This window comes from Musca vetustissima, unplaced genomic scaffold, assembly GCF_032173495.1.
Source record: "Musca vetustissima isolate MV318-11 ecotype Yass unplaced genomic scaffold, APGP_CSIRO_Mvet_v1 utg16475, whole genome shotgun sequence".
NCBI lineage: Eukaryota > Metazoa > Arthropoda > Insecta > Diptera > Muscidae > Musca > Musca vetustissima.
In genome coordinates this window covers 117,147-133,470 of record NW_026879763.1, presented here as the reverse complement: position 1 = coordinate 133,470, position 16,324 = coordinate 117,147, and the positions used below count along the sequence as shown (strand labels likewise).

The following is a 16,324-nucleotide window of genomic DNA, read 5'->3' as shown; positions in this document are numbered from 1 at the left end:
CGAGGTCTCTGGACATTACTATAGTCAGTCCATCGCTCCCTCTGTATGTTTCCTGGCAAACCAAGGTCGCTTTAAATGCAGAGCACATTCCCATCCTGGTCACTGTAGAGAAACCCAGCAATTTCGTGGAGCTCGACCAGCGTACATTCATGAATTATAATAAAGCCAACTGGCACGGGTTCACAAAATTTATTGAGGAACCCATAAGTCCTATGCCGCCACCCGTATGTTCGGGCAAAATTCCTCTAATGGTCCTGACGGCATTTCCATTTTCACCACCTGGGGCAAGGATAACGAAACATTGGTAACGACATCCTTAATTATGCTGCCCCAGTCTGGACTTCTTTCGTTTTTCTTTCACAATGGAGATAATTACAAACTACACAAAATAATGCACTTGAAATTGCAACCGGGGTTGTTCCGATGACAATCGTCGATCACCTCCATAAGAAGAACAGAATGCTGTCAGCCAGCAAAATCATGTGTTGTTGACAAGACAGTTCCGCTGGCATGTTATCTGTCGTGTCATCCCAACCATCATAATCCTCTTCCACGACTTATCCGTCAGAACTTCAGCTCTATCTTCAACAGATCGTCGATAGCGAACGTGATGAAATCCGTACATTTACAGGCGGTCACCGAAGCCATAAATGGGTACAGATGGAAACATCCTCCTGTAATTTCGAATAGTGTAAAGCTTCATCCTAGGCAAACCCGTTCGATTCTGACACAACTAAGATCCGGGAACAGCAATGTTCTCAATTCGTATCAAAAGCGCATTGTTTCCAGAATCCTAAAGAGGTGTCCCTCCCGTCAACAGAGCCCTCTCGACACACACCATCTATTCAAATTTCTGTCCGAGCCCATAAGTCAATTGTCCATAGACTTAGACTTAGAGGTAGCGCTATATCTCCGGCTACCCTCTTCAAATCCCAATTCCTTATTAATATATTTTATATTTCTTCTATCAATATTTTCAGGAAAATACTTTCACATACAGCCAAACTTTTACAATAAAAACCAATGCATAAAATTCCAGGATGCATTGCTTCTAGACAACGATAGATGGCAGCCCCATACATACAGCATACCAATCATCTGCTTAGCTAGAAAATAAAAAAAAATGAATAACGAAGCGAATACAAGAATAGGTGATGCTTTGTGCAAGATCTATGCCTCCAAATAATGAAAACGATAAATAGCTAAATATAAGTCTACAGTTAATTTGAGTTAGAAATATTTCTAAAGTTCTCAGAATAAATATAAAAAATAGCACTTTTAATTAAAAAACATCCCAAACGAAGTTGTAGACACTTGGTAGTCCAACATACGGGACAATGTAATGTAATAATAATAATAATTTCTCAATTACGAAACTCTATCAAGGTTATAATCGATTTAATATCAGATTTCATTCGACCCACTTATAAATAATTTACAACAATAAAATAAAAATTGTATTTTACCCCCAAATTAATTTCACTACTTAAAAACATTTCCGTTCGATGTTAAAAATGCAATCAGATAAGTTCGCAAAACAACATGCTCTCCGATATTCAAAACTATAAAAGCGAATAACTGTCAGTTGCATTTACTGGGAATTAGTCTTTGTCTTTAACGTAATGGGTTCCAAAATCCATATTTTATTGGGTATCTGGTTACTACAGGCCTTGGTGGTGCCGCCCATACAGGCGGATGGTGAGAAAAAGAAATTAAAAATTGTCCTCGATAAGCTGGAGAAGATCATTGATGCTGAACATTTGGTGAAAACTGATTTGAGGTTTGAAAAAGCTGAGGGTGATGATGAGGTGAAGGTTAATGGTGTGGTGGAGCAGTTGGTCGATTTCGATGATAACTATAAGGTGAGTTGAAATGGCAAAAGGATGATATTTGAAGATACGGAAGGGGAAAATGAACTAGGCCAAGCATTTAGTTCCATAGTTCCATTTAATTCAATCGTTCATTGGTACATAGTCAATGAACGGAAAGATCTAGACGAATGATTGGGTCAAAAGGAACTACGTGAACAAGAGCAAAAGATATCAGATGAATGATAGAACTGAATCTAGTACCGATCGTTCCTTTTGCGGAATAGATAGTTTGAACTACTTTGTTCTGGAACTACCAAACCATATGATATTCCAATTAATAAATATCCATCTCTTTATTTTCAGGTCACCTTTGATATATCTCATTCCGAGGAACAGGATGGGGAATACAAGACTGTAATGAAAACGCCAGAGAAGGGTGTATGCGAAGTAATGCAAAGTCATTATAAGAAATTCTTCTACGACAGTTTGAAGGAGCATTGTAATGCTCCAGATCCAGATGTTTGTCCTGTTACCAAGGAGAAATATGAAATCATGGATTATCCCATAGATTCATCTAAATTTCAAAATTATTTACGTCCTGGTTTCTATCATGTTGTGGCTACGGTTATACACAATGAAGAGGAGGTATTGCAATATCGCGTGGAGTCCCACACGGAAGAGGAGTCATAAATGAAAGAAAGAAAAACTTTCACGAATTTTCATTTTTTATTTTTAAATAAAAATCTATAGAAGCCACACCAGCAAATACAAATTATTTTTTGGAAGGGTTACCCTGACACAACTATGTTGTCAGGGTATTACAGCTTTGTGCAGGTCCAAGTGTTTGTAACGCCGCGAAATATTGGTCCTAGACCCACCTTTAAGTATACCGATCGTCATATCTCGACTAGCTGAGTTGATCTAGACATTTTACATGTAGGTTGGGTTCTGGCCAATGAAGACCCCTTTTGTTTTTGGTAAAGATCGGTTAATATTTAAGGGAGGAAATGGACCAAATATTTAGTTTTTCTTGGATGCGAACTTATACATTCAAACATGTGTGTGGGAATCAATGCAACAATTGTGGCTTGAAGTGATAGGAAATGATAGAGCATTTCGGAAAGCCCTTTTCGATATAGACGTATGGATGGAGTTTTAAAAATATTTCAAATATTTTTTTCAAGGAATATTAGGCGTGGTTTTTAAAAATATGATTTTAAGGCCTGCCAAGGTCATGTTTTTGTTTATACCCTTCACCACACTGTGGTACAGGGTATTATGTCTTTGTGCATATGTATGTAACAGGCAAAAGGAAACGAGATAGACCCATGGTTCCTTTTGAGAATATGCATAGAATCAGTTTCTGAGTCGATTTATACATGTCCGCCCATCTGTTGGTGTTAAATTGTAAACAAAGTACAGGTCGCATTTATAATCTGATTTGGATGAAATTTGGCACAGCTCGTTTGTTTGGCCCAAGGACGAACCTTATTGAAATTGGGAAAAATCGGTTCAGATTTAGATATAGCTCGTCCGATTTAAGGTAAATGGAGCACCAAAGACCCTATATATCTGTCCATTTGCACGAAATTTGGTATAACGTACTGAATTGAGCCTAGAATGATGTCTGCCAAGTTTCGTGAAAATCAGTCCAGATTTGGATATAGCTCCCATATATAGTTTCCTCCGATTTCATGTAAATGGGACCAAAGTCCATATATATCTTTTGATTTGCACCTAATTTGGCATAACGTACTGAATAGAGCCTAGAGTGATGTTTCGAGAAAATCGGTCCAGATTTAGATATAGCTCCCATATATAGTTTCGTCCGATTTCATGTAAATGGTGCACCAAAGTCCCTATATATCTTTCAATTAGCACGAAATTTGGCAAAACGTATTGAAATGAGCCTAGAATGATATCTGCCAAGTTTCGAGAAAATCGGTCCAATTTAGATTTAGCTCCCATATATAGTTTCATCCGATTTCAAGTAAATGATGCACGAAAGTCCCTATATATCTTTCGATTAGCACGAAATTTGGCAAAACGTATTGAATTAAGTCTAGAATGATGTCTGCCAAGTTTCGTGAAAATCGGATAAGATTTAGATATAGCTCCCATATATAGTTTCGCCCGATTGTAGGTAAATGGTGCACCAAAGTCCCTGAAAATCATTCGATTTGCACGAATTTTGGCATAGCGTTCTGAATTATGTGCAGAATGACGCCTGCTATGTTTCGTGAAAATCGGTTCAGATTTAGATATATTTTTTAAGAAAATTTTTTCACGACCTAACAAGGCGTGGATTTTTTAAAGAATTTTTTTTTTCAACAAACTAACAAGGCGTGGATTTTTTACAGAAGATTTTTTTCAACGACCTAACAAGGAGTGGATTTTTTAAAGGAGATTTTTTCAACGACCTAACAAGGCGTGGATTTTTTAAAGAATATTTTTTTCGACGACCTAACAAGGCGTGGATTTTTTAAAGGAGATTTTTTCAAAGACCTAACAATGCGTGGATTTTTAAAGAATATTTTTTCAAAGACCTAACAAGGCGTGGATTTATAAAAAATATTTTTTTCAACAACCTAACAAGGCGTGGATTTTATAAAAAATATTTTTTAAACAACCTAACAAGGCGTGGATTTTATAAAAAAATATTTTTTAAACAACCTAACAAGGCGTGGATTTTATAAAAAATATTTTTTAAACAACCTAACAAAGCGCGGATTTTTTAAAGAATACTGAATATTGTAATTAATTTTAAATTTATAAAATCCATTTGCAATTTCCATATTCCGCCATTTCTAAAATCCATGTAAAAACTGCACAGACATGTGTGTAGGCAAATATTGTATGTATGTTTGCATGAAATAAGTTTACTAGGTAAATTGACTTTTTTGTTTGGTTTTACGCTTTGCTCCTTATTTGTATGCGTCTCGTAGTGTTTACACTAGAAACCCACACACGCGGGAATAAAAATTCATTCATAAAAACGTTGCAATCGGAGCTTGAAATATCACACAAACACACACATACACATTTAAACACCTACTCCCAGATGACAAAATCAGACACACACACCTCTCTTCATTGATGCTGCATCGTGCGTAGTCGTATGCAACTGCAACTATAAACTGTGTGTTTGTGTGTGTGTGTGTGTGTGTGGCGAGTCATTTCCACTACTTTTGCCAATTTTTGTGCAATAAATTACAATAAATGTCACACACTCTACATGGCTACGTGAAAGTTAAAACCAACACCCTCACGGTAAAGGGTAGTAATTCTCTTACGATAGAAGACGAATTTGAGAAGCTCTACGAATTTACCTTTATCTTTAAAAGGGAAATAAATTCCAAATATCCATGGTGGCGTATTAGTATTTAGATTAATCATGCGACACCTGTACCAATATAGTATAAGACGAGCTGAATGGGAGTCTTTATAGACGAGCTGAATGGTAGTCTTTATAGATGAGCTGAATGGGAGACTTTTGTAGACGAGCTGAATGGGAGTCTTTATAGACGAGCTGAATGGTAGTCTTTATAGATGAGCTGAATGGGAGACTTTTGTAGACGAGCTGAATGGGAGACTTTTGTAGACGAGCTGAATGGGAGTCTTTATAGACGAGCTGAATGGGAGTCATTATAGACTAGGAAAGGCTGGAGTCACTATAGCTGAAGTTTGAAGTCTCTATAGACGAGCTAAAGGTTGAAGTCTCTATAGACGAGCTGAATGCTGCAATCTGAACTATGATACTGTTGTATACTAATCACCACAACTGAACTACCGTTAAATTGTTGTAGGAGCTCCTGCTGGACAATAAAATTTTCCAGCAATTATAAACAATGGAAAGTCGTTGCAGCACAAAACAACGCTAATAGTGAAATAAATATTCTATGTTCTATTTCGAGGAATTGTCCATGAATGTGATATCCACTATCGTTTATGCACCCCACACCAAAACATGTTGGATGCGAACTTATAAATTCAAACATGTGTGTGTGGGAATCAATGCAACAATTGTGGCTTGAAGTGATTGCATAGATGATAGAACAGGAAAGGCCTTTTCGATAGTAGAGAGGATTTTTAGGAATATGTTAAAATTTTTTTCAAAAAATATCAGGAGTGGATTTTTTAAAAATATGGTTTAAGATGTGCCAAGGTCATATTTTTATACCCTACACAACTATGTTGTCAGGGTATTATAGCTTTGTGCAGCCCCAAAAGTTTGTAACGCCGCGAAATATTGGTCCTAGACCCACCTTAAGTATACCGACCGTCATATCTCGACTAGCTGAGTCGATCTAGACATGTGTGTCCGTCCGTCCGTCTGTCCATTATAATTTGTAAACACGATACAGGCCACAGTAATGGACCAATCTTCACGAAATTTTGCATGTAGGATGGGTTCTAGCCAATGAAGACCCCTATTGTTTTTGGGAAAGATCGATTAATATTTAGGGGATGAAATGGACCAAATACTAAATTTTTGTCAGTTTTTCTGGTCGCTCCACAGGCCGCAATAATGGCCCGAACATCGTGAAATTTTGCATGGAGAAGGGGGTCGGGCCAAAGAATAAGCATGTCTGTTTTGATAAAGATCGGTCAATATTTAGCGGGTCAAATAGACCCTGACTTTTGTGTGAAAAATGAAAAAATTTGTATTCTATAGCGTATATATTTACCCCTGAAGGACATAGACCTTCAGAAGAGGAGTGGTTGACCTTTTAATTAAGACCAATTATATTGTTGCATGTGCTCTGATGTGGGAGTTACACCTAAATATTTACAGGTATCTCCGTATTTGTATGTTATTTAGTAACCCATTATCACTCTAGAGAGCCGAACATAGCGCTGATCGCTTTGAAATGTTTCATGAGGTTCCAGTTATGGTCAAGGACAACGCCTATAATTTTCGGTGATGATCAGATAATAATTTTGGAATGAAGTGGACCGAAAACTTAATTTTTTGTGTTATTTTCGAGTCGATCTACAACAACACAACCCACGGTGAAGGGAATCTGGACAATAACTTTACTGAATACTCGTAATATTCGGAAAATATGTCAGTGTGGGGAAGAGGTGCTGTTTACCTCTAATCGGGCAAGAGTGTGCAAATATCACGAAATATTGCCCAGGCTCAGAATACACATCCGTAGAAAATTTGAATTCAGTGGTAGTTGTGTAGGGTATCATATGGTCGGCCCCGTCCGACTATACTGCTCCGCTCACCGGTTTTTAATATTTAGTAATGATCGGCAAACGACATGAACTCTTTTATAAATAACACTGTGCTACAAAATAAAAAAAATTTTTTTCGGGGGTTCTATTGTACCAATACAGTTTAGTTGGAGTCCCTGGATCACGAAAATACCTTTGGTTTTTCTGGGTCACTTCGAAAATTAATTTTATAACGGTAAATATGGAGAAAAACGTAGTTTCATGGATTTTCATTTGAAAATTGAATAACTTATTTACTTTATAACGGATTTATATTATTCTTTTTTTCTTTCGAATACTACAATTTTTCCTTTTAAACAAGATATATATTTGGTAAATCGGTGGGGGTTTGGCTGAGTTACAGCGGTTGAAATGTGGAAAAATACGCATAAAATGACAAATTTTTTTTTTCTTCGGACTGTACGATGAAATTATGATATCAAGTCATATAAGTTTTATTATATTACGGGGAAGAAAATTAAATTAGCTTTCGAAAATGTTAAAAATCAAAAAAATCTGTTAAAAAATGGATGACTTATACACATTTTTGTATTGATTCTATGCATATTCTCTGAAGGAAATATGGGTCTGTATCGTTTCCTGTTACAAACCGTTATGTTTGCAACAGGCAAAGGGAAACGAGATAGACCCATATTTCCTTTAGAGAATATGCATAGAATCAATACAAAAATGTGTATAAGTCATTCATTTTTTAACCGATTTTTTTGATTTTTATCATTTTCGAAAGCTAATTTAATTTTCTTCCCCGTAATATAATAAAACTTATATGGCTTGATATCATAATTTCATCGTACAGTCCGAAGAAAAATAAATTTTGTCACTTTATGCGTATTTTTTCACATTTCAACCGCTGTAACTCAGCCAATCCTCAACCGATTTACCAAATATATATCTTGTTTAAAAGGAAAAATTGTAGTATTCGAAAGAAAAAAAGAATAATATAAATCCGTTATAAAGTAAATAAGTTATTCAATTTTCAAATGGAAAATCCATGAAACTACGTTTTTCTCCATATTTACCGTTATAAAATTAATTTTCGAAGTGACCCAGAAAAACCAAAGGTATTTTCGTGGTCCAGGGACTTCAACTAAACAGAATTGGTACATTAGAACACCTGAAAAATTTTCGTGTCGCACAGTGTAATTTTTAAACTTGGAATTTTAAAAATAATTTTTAAAGGACTATAGGCGTTGATTTTTTATACCCTTCACCACACTGTGGTACAGAATATTATGTCTTTGTGCATATGTTTGTAACAGACAAAAAGAAACATGATATACCCATAGTTCCTTTTGAGAATATGTATAGGATCACTTTCTGAGTCGATGTATGCATGTCCGTTCGTCTGTTGGTATTGGATGAAATTTGGCACAGCTCATTTATTTGACTTAAGGACGAACCCTATTGAAATTGGGAAAAATCAGTTCAGATTTAGATATAGCTCCCATATATATTTTCGTCCGATTTAATGTAAAAGGTGCACCAAAATCTTTCGATTTGCACGAAATTTGGCATAGCGTACTGAACTGAGTCTGGACTGATGTGTGCCGAATTTTGTGAAAATCGGTATAGATATACATATATATATTTTCGTCCGATTTAATGTAAATAATGTACCAAAGTTCTTATATTGCATAGCATACTGAATTTAAACAAGTGAAAAAGCGTTAAGTTCGACCTGGCCGACTTTAACACGGTGAAAATGTGACTAATCGAAATATTGGTTTTAGACCCCACGTTTCTTTGGACCAAATCCGTTCCAAAAAATTTACATTTCATCCAAACTTTGTCCATCTTATTATTTCTTCCAATCTTAGTTGAAATTCGAAAATGGGGAATATCGGTCCACTTATTCTGGAACCTCCATAGAGGGGCTAGGTCTAAATGCGGGTTATAGTTCATTATCGAAACTTACGTTCCACTTGTTTATCTCGATATCCTCCGCAGGTGAAATGATTACATCAGAGACTTAGAACCAAACTCAAAACGCGGAACAAATCATATAACCATTTTAATATAAAAAAGGGGGTTATATGGGGACTACCCCAAAATTGGTAGGGAGATTTGGTACCATATACGACAACAAAATACCAATTTGCAGCAAATTCGGTTGAAAAACGCGCTCAAGAACCCCAAAATACCGAAGATTGGAGGTACCTTTATATGGGGGCTATCCGAAAAAATGGACCTCTATTCTTAATTTTTTGTGGATAGATTTGGGACCTATTAAGAACTCAAAATACTATAAATTACAGCTAATTCGGCAGAAAAATACGATCAAAATCCCCAAAATATTGAAAATTAGGAGGTACCGTTATATGGGGGCTACCAGAAAAAGTGGACCTATATTTATAATTTTGTGGAGACATTCAGTACCCAATAAGAACCCAATGTGGCAAATTTCAGCGAATTCGGTTGAAAACCGCGCTCAAGAACCCCAAAATACCGAAACTTGATGTGTACCGTTATAATGGGGGCTATATTTATAATTTTTGGTGGAGACAAATAAGAACCCAATGTACCAAATTTCAATGAATTCGAACTTGACCTGCCTGCAGACAAAAGACAACCCTTCAGCACCCTATCTCAAGATAACGTGATTACAACATACGGACGGACAGACGGACATTGCTAGATCGTCTTAAAATGTTACCCTAATCAAGAATAGGGTCGGAAATGAATATTTCGATGAGTTACAAATGGAATGACAAAATTAATATAACCTCCATACTATGTTGGAGGGTATAAAAACCAAATTTTCGAGGCCTGCCAACATTTTTTTAAATATTTTTTCTCAAGGTGGCAAATTTCAGCGAATTCGGTTGAAAAACGCGCTCAAAAACCCCAAAATACCGAAAATTGAGGTGTACCGTTATAATGGGGGCTATATTTATAATTTTTGGTGGAGACATTTAGTACCAAATAAGAACCCAATGTACCAAATTTCAATGAATTCGGACTTGACCTGCCTGCAGACAAAAGACAACCCTGTGCAAAATTTCAGCACCCTATCTCAAGATAACGTGATTACAACATACGAACGGGCAGACGGACATTGCTAGATCGTCTTAAAATGTTACCCTAATCAAGAATATATATACTTTATAGGGTCGGAAATGAATGACAAAATTAATATACCCTCCATACTATGGTGGAGGGTATAAAAATCAAAATTCTCGAGGCCTGCCAACATTCTTTTAAGGGAACCCCCCCCCCCCCCATTCTCGATTTTAATTTTTCAAGATTTTTAATTGGCTGGTAAATCAATACCAATGCTTGTTAAGGTTTGTAACTTTACACATATATGTTTGAAGATTTAACAGATAAGAAAGATAATTTACAAAAAATTTTTGTTGTTGTTTTTTGTAATTAAATTGTAATTGTAAAAATGTTTAGAGAAAAACGCGTTTAAAGTTTGAGAAGCCCTTCAGCCGTCACTTGATGCTGACACAATAAATCGGATATATCTTCAAGAGTTCTTGAGATTTTCACTTGAAATTTTGTAGAAACATTATTTAATCAGTGTAGATTCGAATTATATCAACAAAAATGTTGACCCCGAGAATGGGGGGTCCCCTTAAATATATTTTCTCAAGGTCTGTCAAAACATAGATCTTTTTAAAAAGATTTTTCAAGACCTGGCAAAGTCATGATTTTTTTTAAATTATTCTTTCAAGGACTGGAAAAGGAGTTGATTTTTTAATATTTTTGTAGTCCTAGCAAAGGCGTGGATTTTTTAAAAATATTTTTTCAAAGCTTGGCAAATTCGTGAATGTTTAAAAGAATTTGTTCAATGCGTGGATTTTTTATGTTACTTTAAAAAGGCCCTCACTTATATTAACCTATTAGTTATGAACTACCCTCCGTTATTTGCACATGATTCCTGCGTAGGTGTATGCAAATTAATTAATGTCATATTAATTGGCCATTGTTGTTCTGCTGTTCGCTGTTGACCACTGATATTGTCGCCGTTTGTTGCTAATCCATGCGGAAGCAACACTTTTTTAATTGATTTATAATTGGTCATTGGTGTCCACTTGTGCGGTGATTATAATTTTCGAATTAAGGGATTTAGTTTGTTGTTTGTATGCATTTTTGCGGAGGCGTTCGTTTGAATATCACGTTCGCAAAAAGGCGAATTAATGTTAAATAAAATAAATTCATTTTAAATATAAATTAATTTTATATTTTAAATTATAGCCAACGGGGAGCAGAAAGGGTTGTAATACAATCTTGATGGTAGGAAATTCATTAACAAAAACTTTCTACAATTTATGGTGGTGATTTATGAATAAATAATATTTGTGGTTATAGACCACCTGGGTGTTTGTTTTTTTTTTTTTGGTTAGTTAAATGACACGCGACCACATTGACTTGTGCCCCTGAAGAGCACATAATGATTTAACAAACTTCCTGATATTAAATGGAATTGGCGTCAATATTAAAGTAAAAAATTAACCCTTGAAAAATTCCATGGCTAGACATTAATATTTAACTTCCGTTAAAACCCGATTGATTGGGCGCCAAATCTGATAGATTGATAATAAATAGAATTGGCGTTATTTTTTTTTATAAATAAACCCTTCAAATATTTCTTGGCTAGACATTGCTTTTTAAATTTCGTTAAAAGCAAATTGATCGGGCGCCACATCTGAAAGGTTGATTTGTTTGAAATTATTGTTTTGATAAGAAATTGCAGGAAATTATAAAGTATTATTGCCTCCATGTTCGTAAATAATTGTAAAATGTATCTGGGAAAATCCACACCTGTGGGAGATCCTTTAAAAATAGTTTAAACCAGTGAGCGGAGCTGTATAGTCGGACGGGGCCGACCATATGATACCCCACACAACTTCCACGAAAAACTAACTTTCTGTGGATTTATATTCTGAACTTGGGCAATATTTCGCGATATTTGAACCATCTGGACCAACTAGAGGCCGACAAGTATTACTGATGTTCAGTACAGCCCTTCTAATTACTTGTCCAGATTCCCCTCCCTTGTGTTGTGATCTTCTTATTCCCATTGGAGCCTATAGATCGACTCGAAAAAACACAAAAAATTAAGTTTTCGGTCCACGTCATCACAATACAATTATCTGATCGTCACCGAAAATTATAGTCGTTATCCTTGACCATAACTGGAACTTTTTAAAGCTATCAGAGCTATATCTCCGCCCTCTAGTGTGGTAAAGGGATACTAAATAATATCTGAATACATAAGCACCTGTAAATGTTTAAGTGTAACTCCCACATCTGAGTACATACGACCATATAATTGGTATCAATTTAAAGGCCAACCACTGCCCTTGGATATACCAACAACTTTTCGGGTTTATGTCCTTCAGGTGTGAATCTATACGCTATAGAATTTAAATTTTGTAATTTTTCACACAAAAGTCAGGGTCCATTTGACCCGCTAAATATTGACCGATCCTTATAAAAACAGGCATGCTCATTCTTTGGCCCGATACCCTTCTCTATGTAAAAATTCGCGATGTTTGGGTAATAATTGTAGCCTCTAGAGCGACCAGAAAAAACGATAAAAATTAAGTATTTGGTCCATTTCATCCCCTAGATATTAACCGATCTTTACCAAAAACAATAGGGGTCTTCATTGGGGGAACCCATCCTACATGCAAAATTTCGTGAAGATTGGTCCATAACTGTGGCCTGTATCGTGTTTATAAAATATAATGGACAGACGGACGGACGGACGGACACACATGTCCAGATCGACTCAGCTAGTCGAGATATGACGATCGGTATGCTTAAAGGTGGGTCTAGGACCAATATTTCGCGGCGTTACAAACTCTTGGGGCTGCACAAAGCTATAATACCCTGACAACATAGTTATGTAGGGTATAAAAATCTACACATGTGGATAGTCCTCTGGAAATTATTTTTTTTAATATCCACGCCCGCACTATCCACAAACGTATAAAGGACCACGATCTGCGAATCGGCACTTGGAATGTGCGCACGTTGTACAGAACAGGCGCAGTTGGCGAATGTACCTTAGAAGTACAAAGCCGATATTATTGCCTTACAGGAAATGCGATGAAAAGGGACTGGCGTAAGTAAATCAGATGATTACGCCCTGTATTATATCTGCCATGGAACGAGACGAGAATTTGGCTGCGGATTTATGGTTAATAGGAGAATAAAAGACCTCGTCTCCAGATTCACTCCAGTAGATGAGCGAATTGCTATAATCCGTATAAAAGTCCTATCAGTCCTATTTGCGCCCATCCTCCGACGGAAGACAAAGATGAACAGACCTAAGAGATTTTTTACGAGCGCCTAAAACTGCATATGACCGCTGCCCTGGCCATGACATGAAAATTCTGCTAGGAGATTTTATTGTAAAAATCGGAAGGGAAAATATTTTTGGTCGGAAAATTCAGACTCCACGAAGAAACATCCGACAACGGCATGATGTTGATAACCGTCGCGGCAGCTAACAACATGGTAGTTAGAAGCACCAGATTCAAGAATCTCGATATACACAAGGCCACCTGGATTTCTCCAGATCAAGCAACGAGAAATCAAATTGACCATGTTGTGATAGACGGAAGGCATTCGTGCAGTGTTTTAGACGTTCGATTGAAACGAGGAGCGAATATCGATTCGGACCATTACCAGGTGCGCAGCCAAGGTTCGCATATGTCTTAGTGTAGCAGCAAAGGTGCGATCTAATGTAACACGGAAACTCGACGACGAAAAGCTGTAAACAAGAATGTAGCAGAGGCCTGCTCAGCACAATTTACCACCTGCTTGACGAAAGCACTTCTTGTCCCGATAATAGTACAGAAGCACAATGGCAAAGAATTGCCCACACCCTACAAACTGCAGCAAAAGCATCACTTGGGTACCAAAAAACAACATAAAGAAATCCATGGTACGATCAGGAGTGTCGTAATGCTACTGATGTGAAAAGCGCTGCGTATAGGGCAACCCTGCAGACAGTAGCAACACGTAAAGTGAGGAGAAGAGAAACAATATTTAAAAAATCCACGCCTATTTATAGTTCTTTAACAATATTTTTATCTTTTAAAGATTTTTTTAATCATTTTTGAATTTCAAATACATTTTCAAAAAAAAAAAAAAAAAAAAAAACATTCCCTTTGTATTAACAAAGAAATACAATCTCATAATTAATCTTCTAATTCCCATTTATTCGTACCCTTCTGTTAGAAATGTCATACGATTTCATTCAAATAATGATGATGATGATTAACAAAAAATAACTTCCAAATGGTAAAACGGCTTTCAGTTTATTCCTTTAGTTCTTTAAATTCCTCAACTCATTGGCAACTGTTTATCCTTTCCAAGAATATTCTATGAGGTATGTGTGTTCGTGTGTGTGTGTGTGGGGTGATGTCTTTTAAATTCCTAGAATTGAAAAAAATGAGACTAATTGAAAAAAAAAACTTCTACACTAGACTGGATTTCTTGGTATCTCCAAACAAGTGTATGTACTCTCTATGACATTTGAACACAGTTAACACTGTGTAACACTGGCGAGAAAGAGAAAGAATGCATTCTAAAATGCCAAATCAGAAAAAAATTCATTCATAAAAAAATTGGCCACATGGCTTTGTTCGCAATATTCCTAGATATGTATGTTGTACTTGGCGACCTTGACATTTTGCACAGACCAAGATGAAGGCAAAAGGTGAATATGAAAATCTGCGGAATTTCCCACCAAGACAAGTCCTCTATATTAGATAGCCAATGTGTATGAGTGTGGGTGAATCATTCATAGAGAGAGAGTGAGAAAACCCACTAAAAACTATTTGGCGCCAGGCGTAATAAATGCATAGTTGTCAAGAAGTAAGTACTCGGAGGTAGATAGTAGACAAACACGTCCAAGTGTAGTTTACAAACAACAACAGCAACAACAATAAGGGAAATTACTTCAAAAAGAAAAGAGCAACAGCTATAACTGCCCCAGAGAAAAATAAAGAATGGTCATTTCAATTAACAGTTCAAACTTGTTTTTCTTGAAAATTTAAAATGAAAATCAATATGTGAAGATTTTTTAAAAATTATCTGTAAAGGACTATCCACAGGCGTGGATTTTTTAAAGATTATTATTAAAAGGCTATCCACAGCCGTGGATTTTTCAAAAATTATTTTCAAAGGACTATCCAGAGTCGTGGATTTTTCAAAAACTATTTTCAAAGGACTATCCAGAGTCGTGGATATTTCAAAAATGTATTTTTAAAGGCTATCACTAAGCATGATTTTTATACCCTACACAACTATGTTGTCAGGGTATTATAGCTTTGTGCAGCCCCAAAAGTTTGTAACGCCGCGAAATATTGGTCCTAGACCCACCTTTAAGTATACCGATCGTCATATCTCGACTAGCTGAGTCGATCTAGACATGTGTGTCCGTCCGTCTGTTCATTATAATTTGTAAACACGATACAGGCCACAGTTGTGGACCAATCTTCACGAAATTTTGCATGTAGGATGGGTTCTGGCCAATGAAGACCCCTATTGTTTTTGGAAAAGATCGGTTATTATTTAGGGGATGAAATGGACCAAAGACTTTATTTTTGTCGGTTTTTCTGGTCGCTCCAGAGGCCGCAATTATGTCCCAAACACCGCGAATTTTTGCACGGAGAAAGGGATCGGTCCAAAGAATAAGTATGGCTGTTTTGATAAAGATCGGTCAATATTTAGCGGGTCAAATGGACCCAGACTTTTGTGTGAAAAATTACAAAATTTGTATTCTATGGGGTATATATTTGCACCTGAAGGTCCTAGACCCGAGAAGTTGATAGTATGTTCAAGAGGAGTGGTTGACCTTTAAATTGATACCAATTATATTGTCGTATGTACTCGGATGCGGAACTTACACATAAATATTTACAAATGCTTACGTATTCATATATTATTTAGCCACATTACCACACTAGAGGGCGGAAATATAGCGCTGATCACTTTGAAATTTTCCATGAGGTTTAAGTTATGGTCACTGACAACGCCTATAATTTTCGGTGATGGTCAGATAATAATTTTGGGATGAAGTGGACCGAAAACTTATTTTTTTGTGCTTTTTCGAGTCGATTCATAGGCCAAAATTGAAAGCCGAACATCACAACACAACCCACGTTGAAGGGAATCTGGACAAGTGATTAGAAGGGCTGTACTGAATATTTGTAATATTTGTTGACCTCTAGTCGGTCAAGAGGGTTCAAATATCGCGAAATATTGCCCAAGCTCAGAATATAGAACCACAGAAAGTTATAGTTTCG

The 16,324-nt window shown here is 36.3% G+C and overlaps 1 protein-coding gene across 1 annotated transcript; it reads left to right on the top strand.

Moving 5' to 3' along the window:
- The first annotated feature begins 1,622 nt into the window (after nt 1–1,622).
- LOC133324887 (uncharacterized) lies at nt 1,623–2,501 on the top strand. Its single transcript, XM_061533713.1, has 2 exons — nt 1,623–1,862; nt 2,175–2,501. Exons 1-2 carry the CDS (start codon nt 1,623–1,625, stop codon nt 2,499–2,501), a joined length of 567 nt encoding a protein of 188 aa, XP_061389697.1.
- The last annotated feature ends 13,823 nt before the right edge of the window (nt 2,502–16,324 follow it).

Bases quoted from the DNA above. Each gene is read 5' to 3' on its own strand.
- LOC133324887 (XM_061533713.1), top strand. From the start codon at position 1,623: ATGGGTTCCAAAATCCATATTTTATTGGGTATCTGGTTACTACAGGCC. The intron at 1,863-2,174 runs GTGAGTTGAAAT...CTTTATTTTCAG, and splicing joins ATTTCGATGATAACTATAAG to GTCACCTTTGATATATCTCA.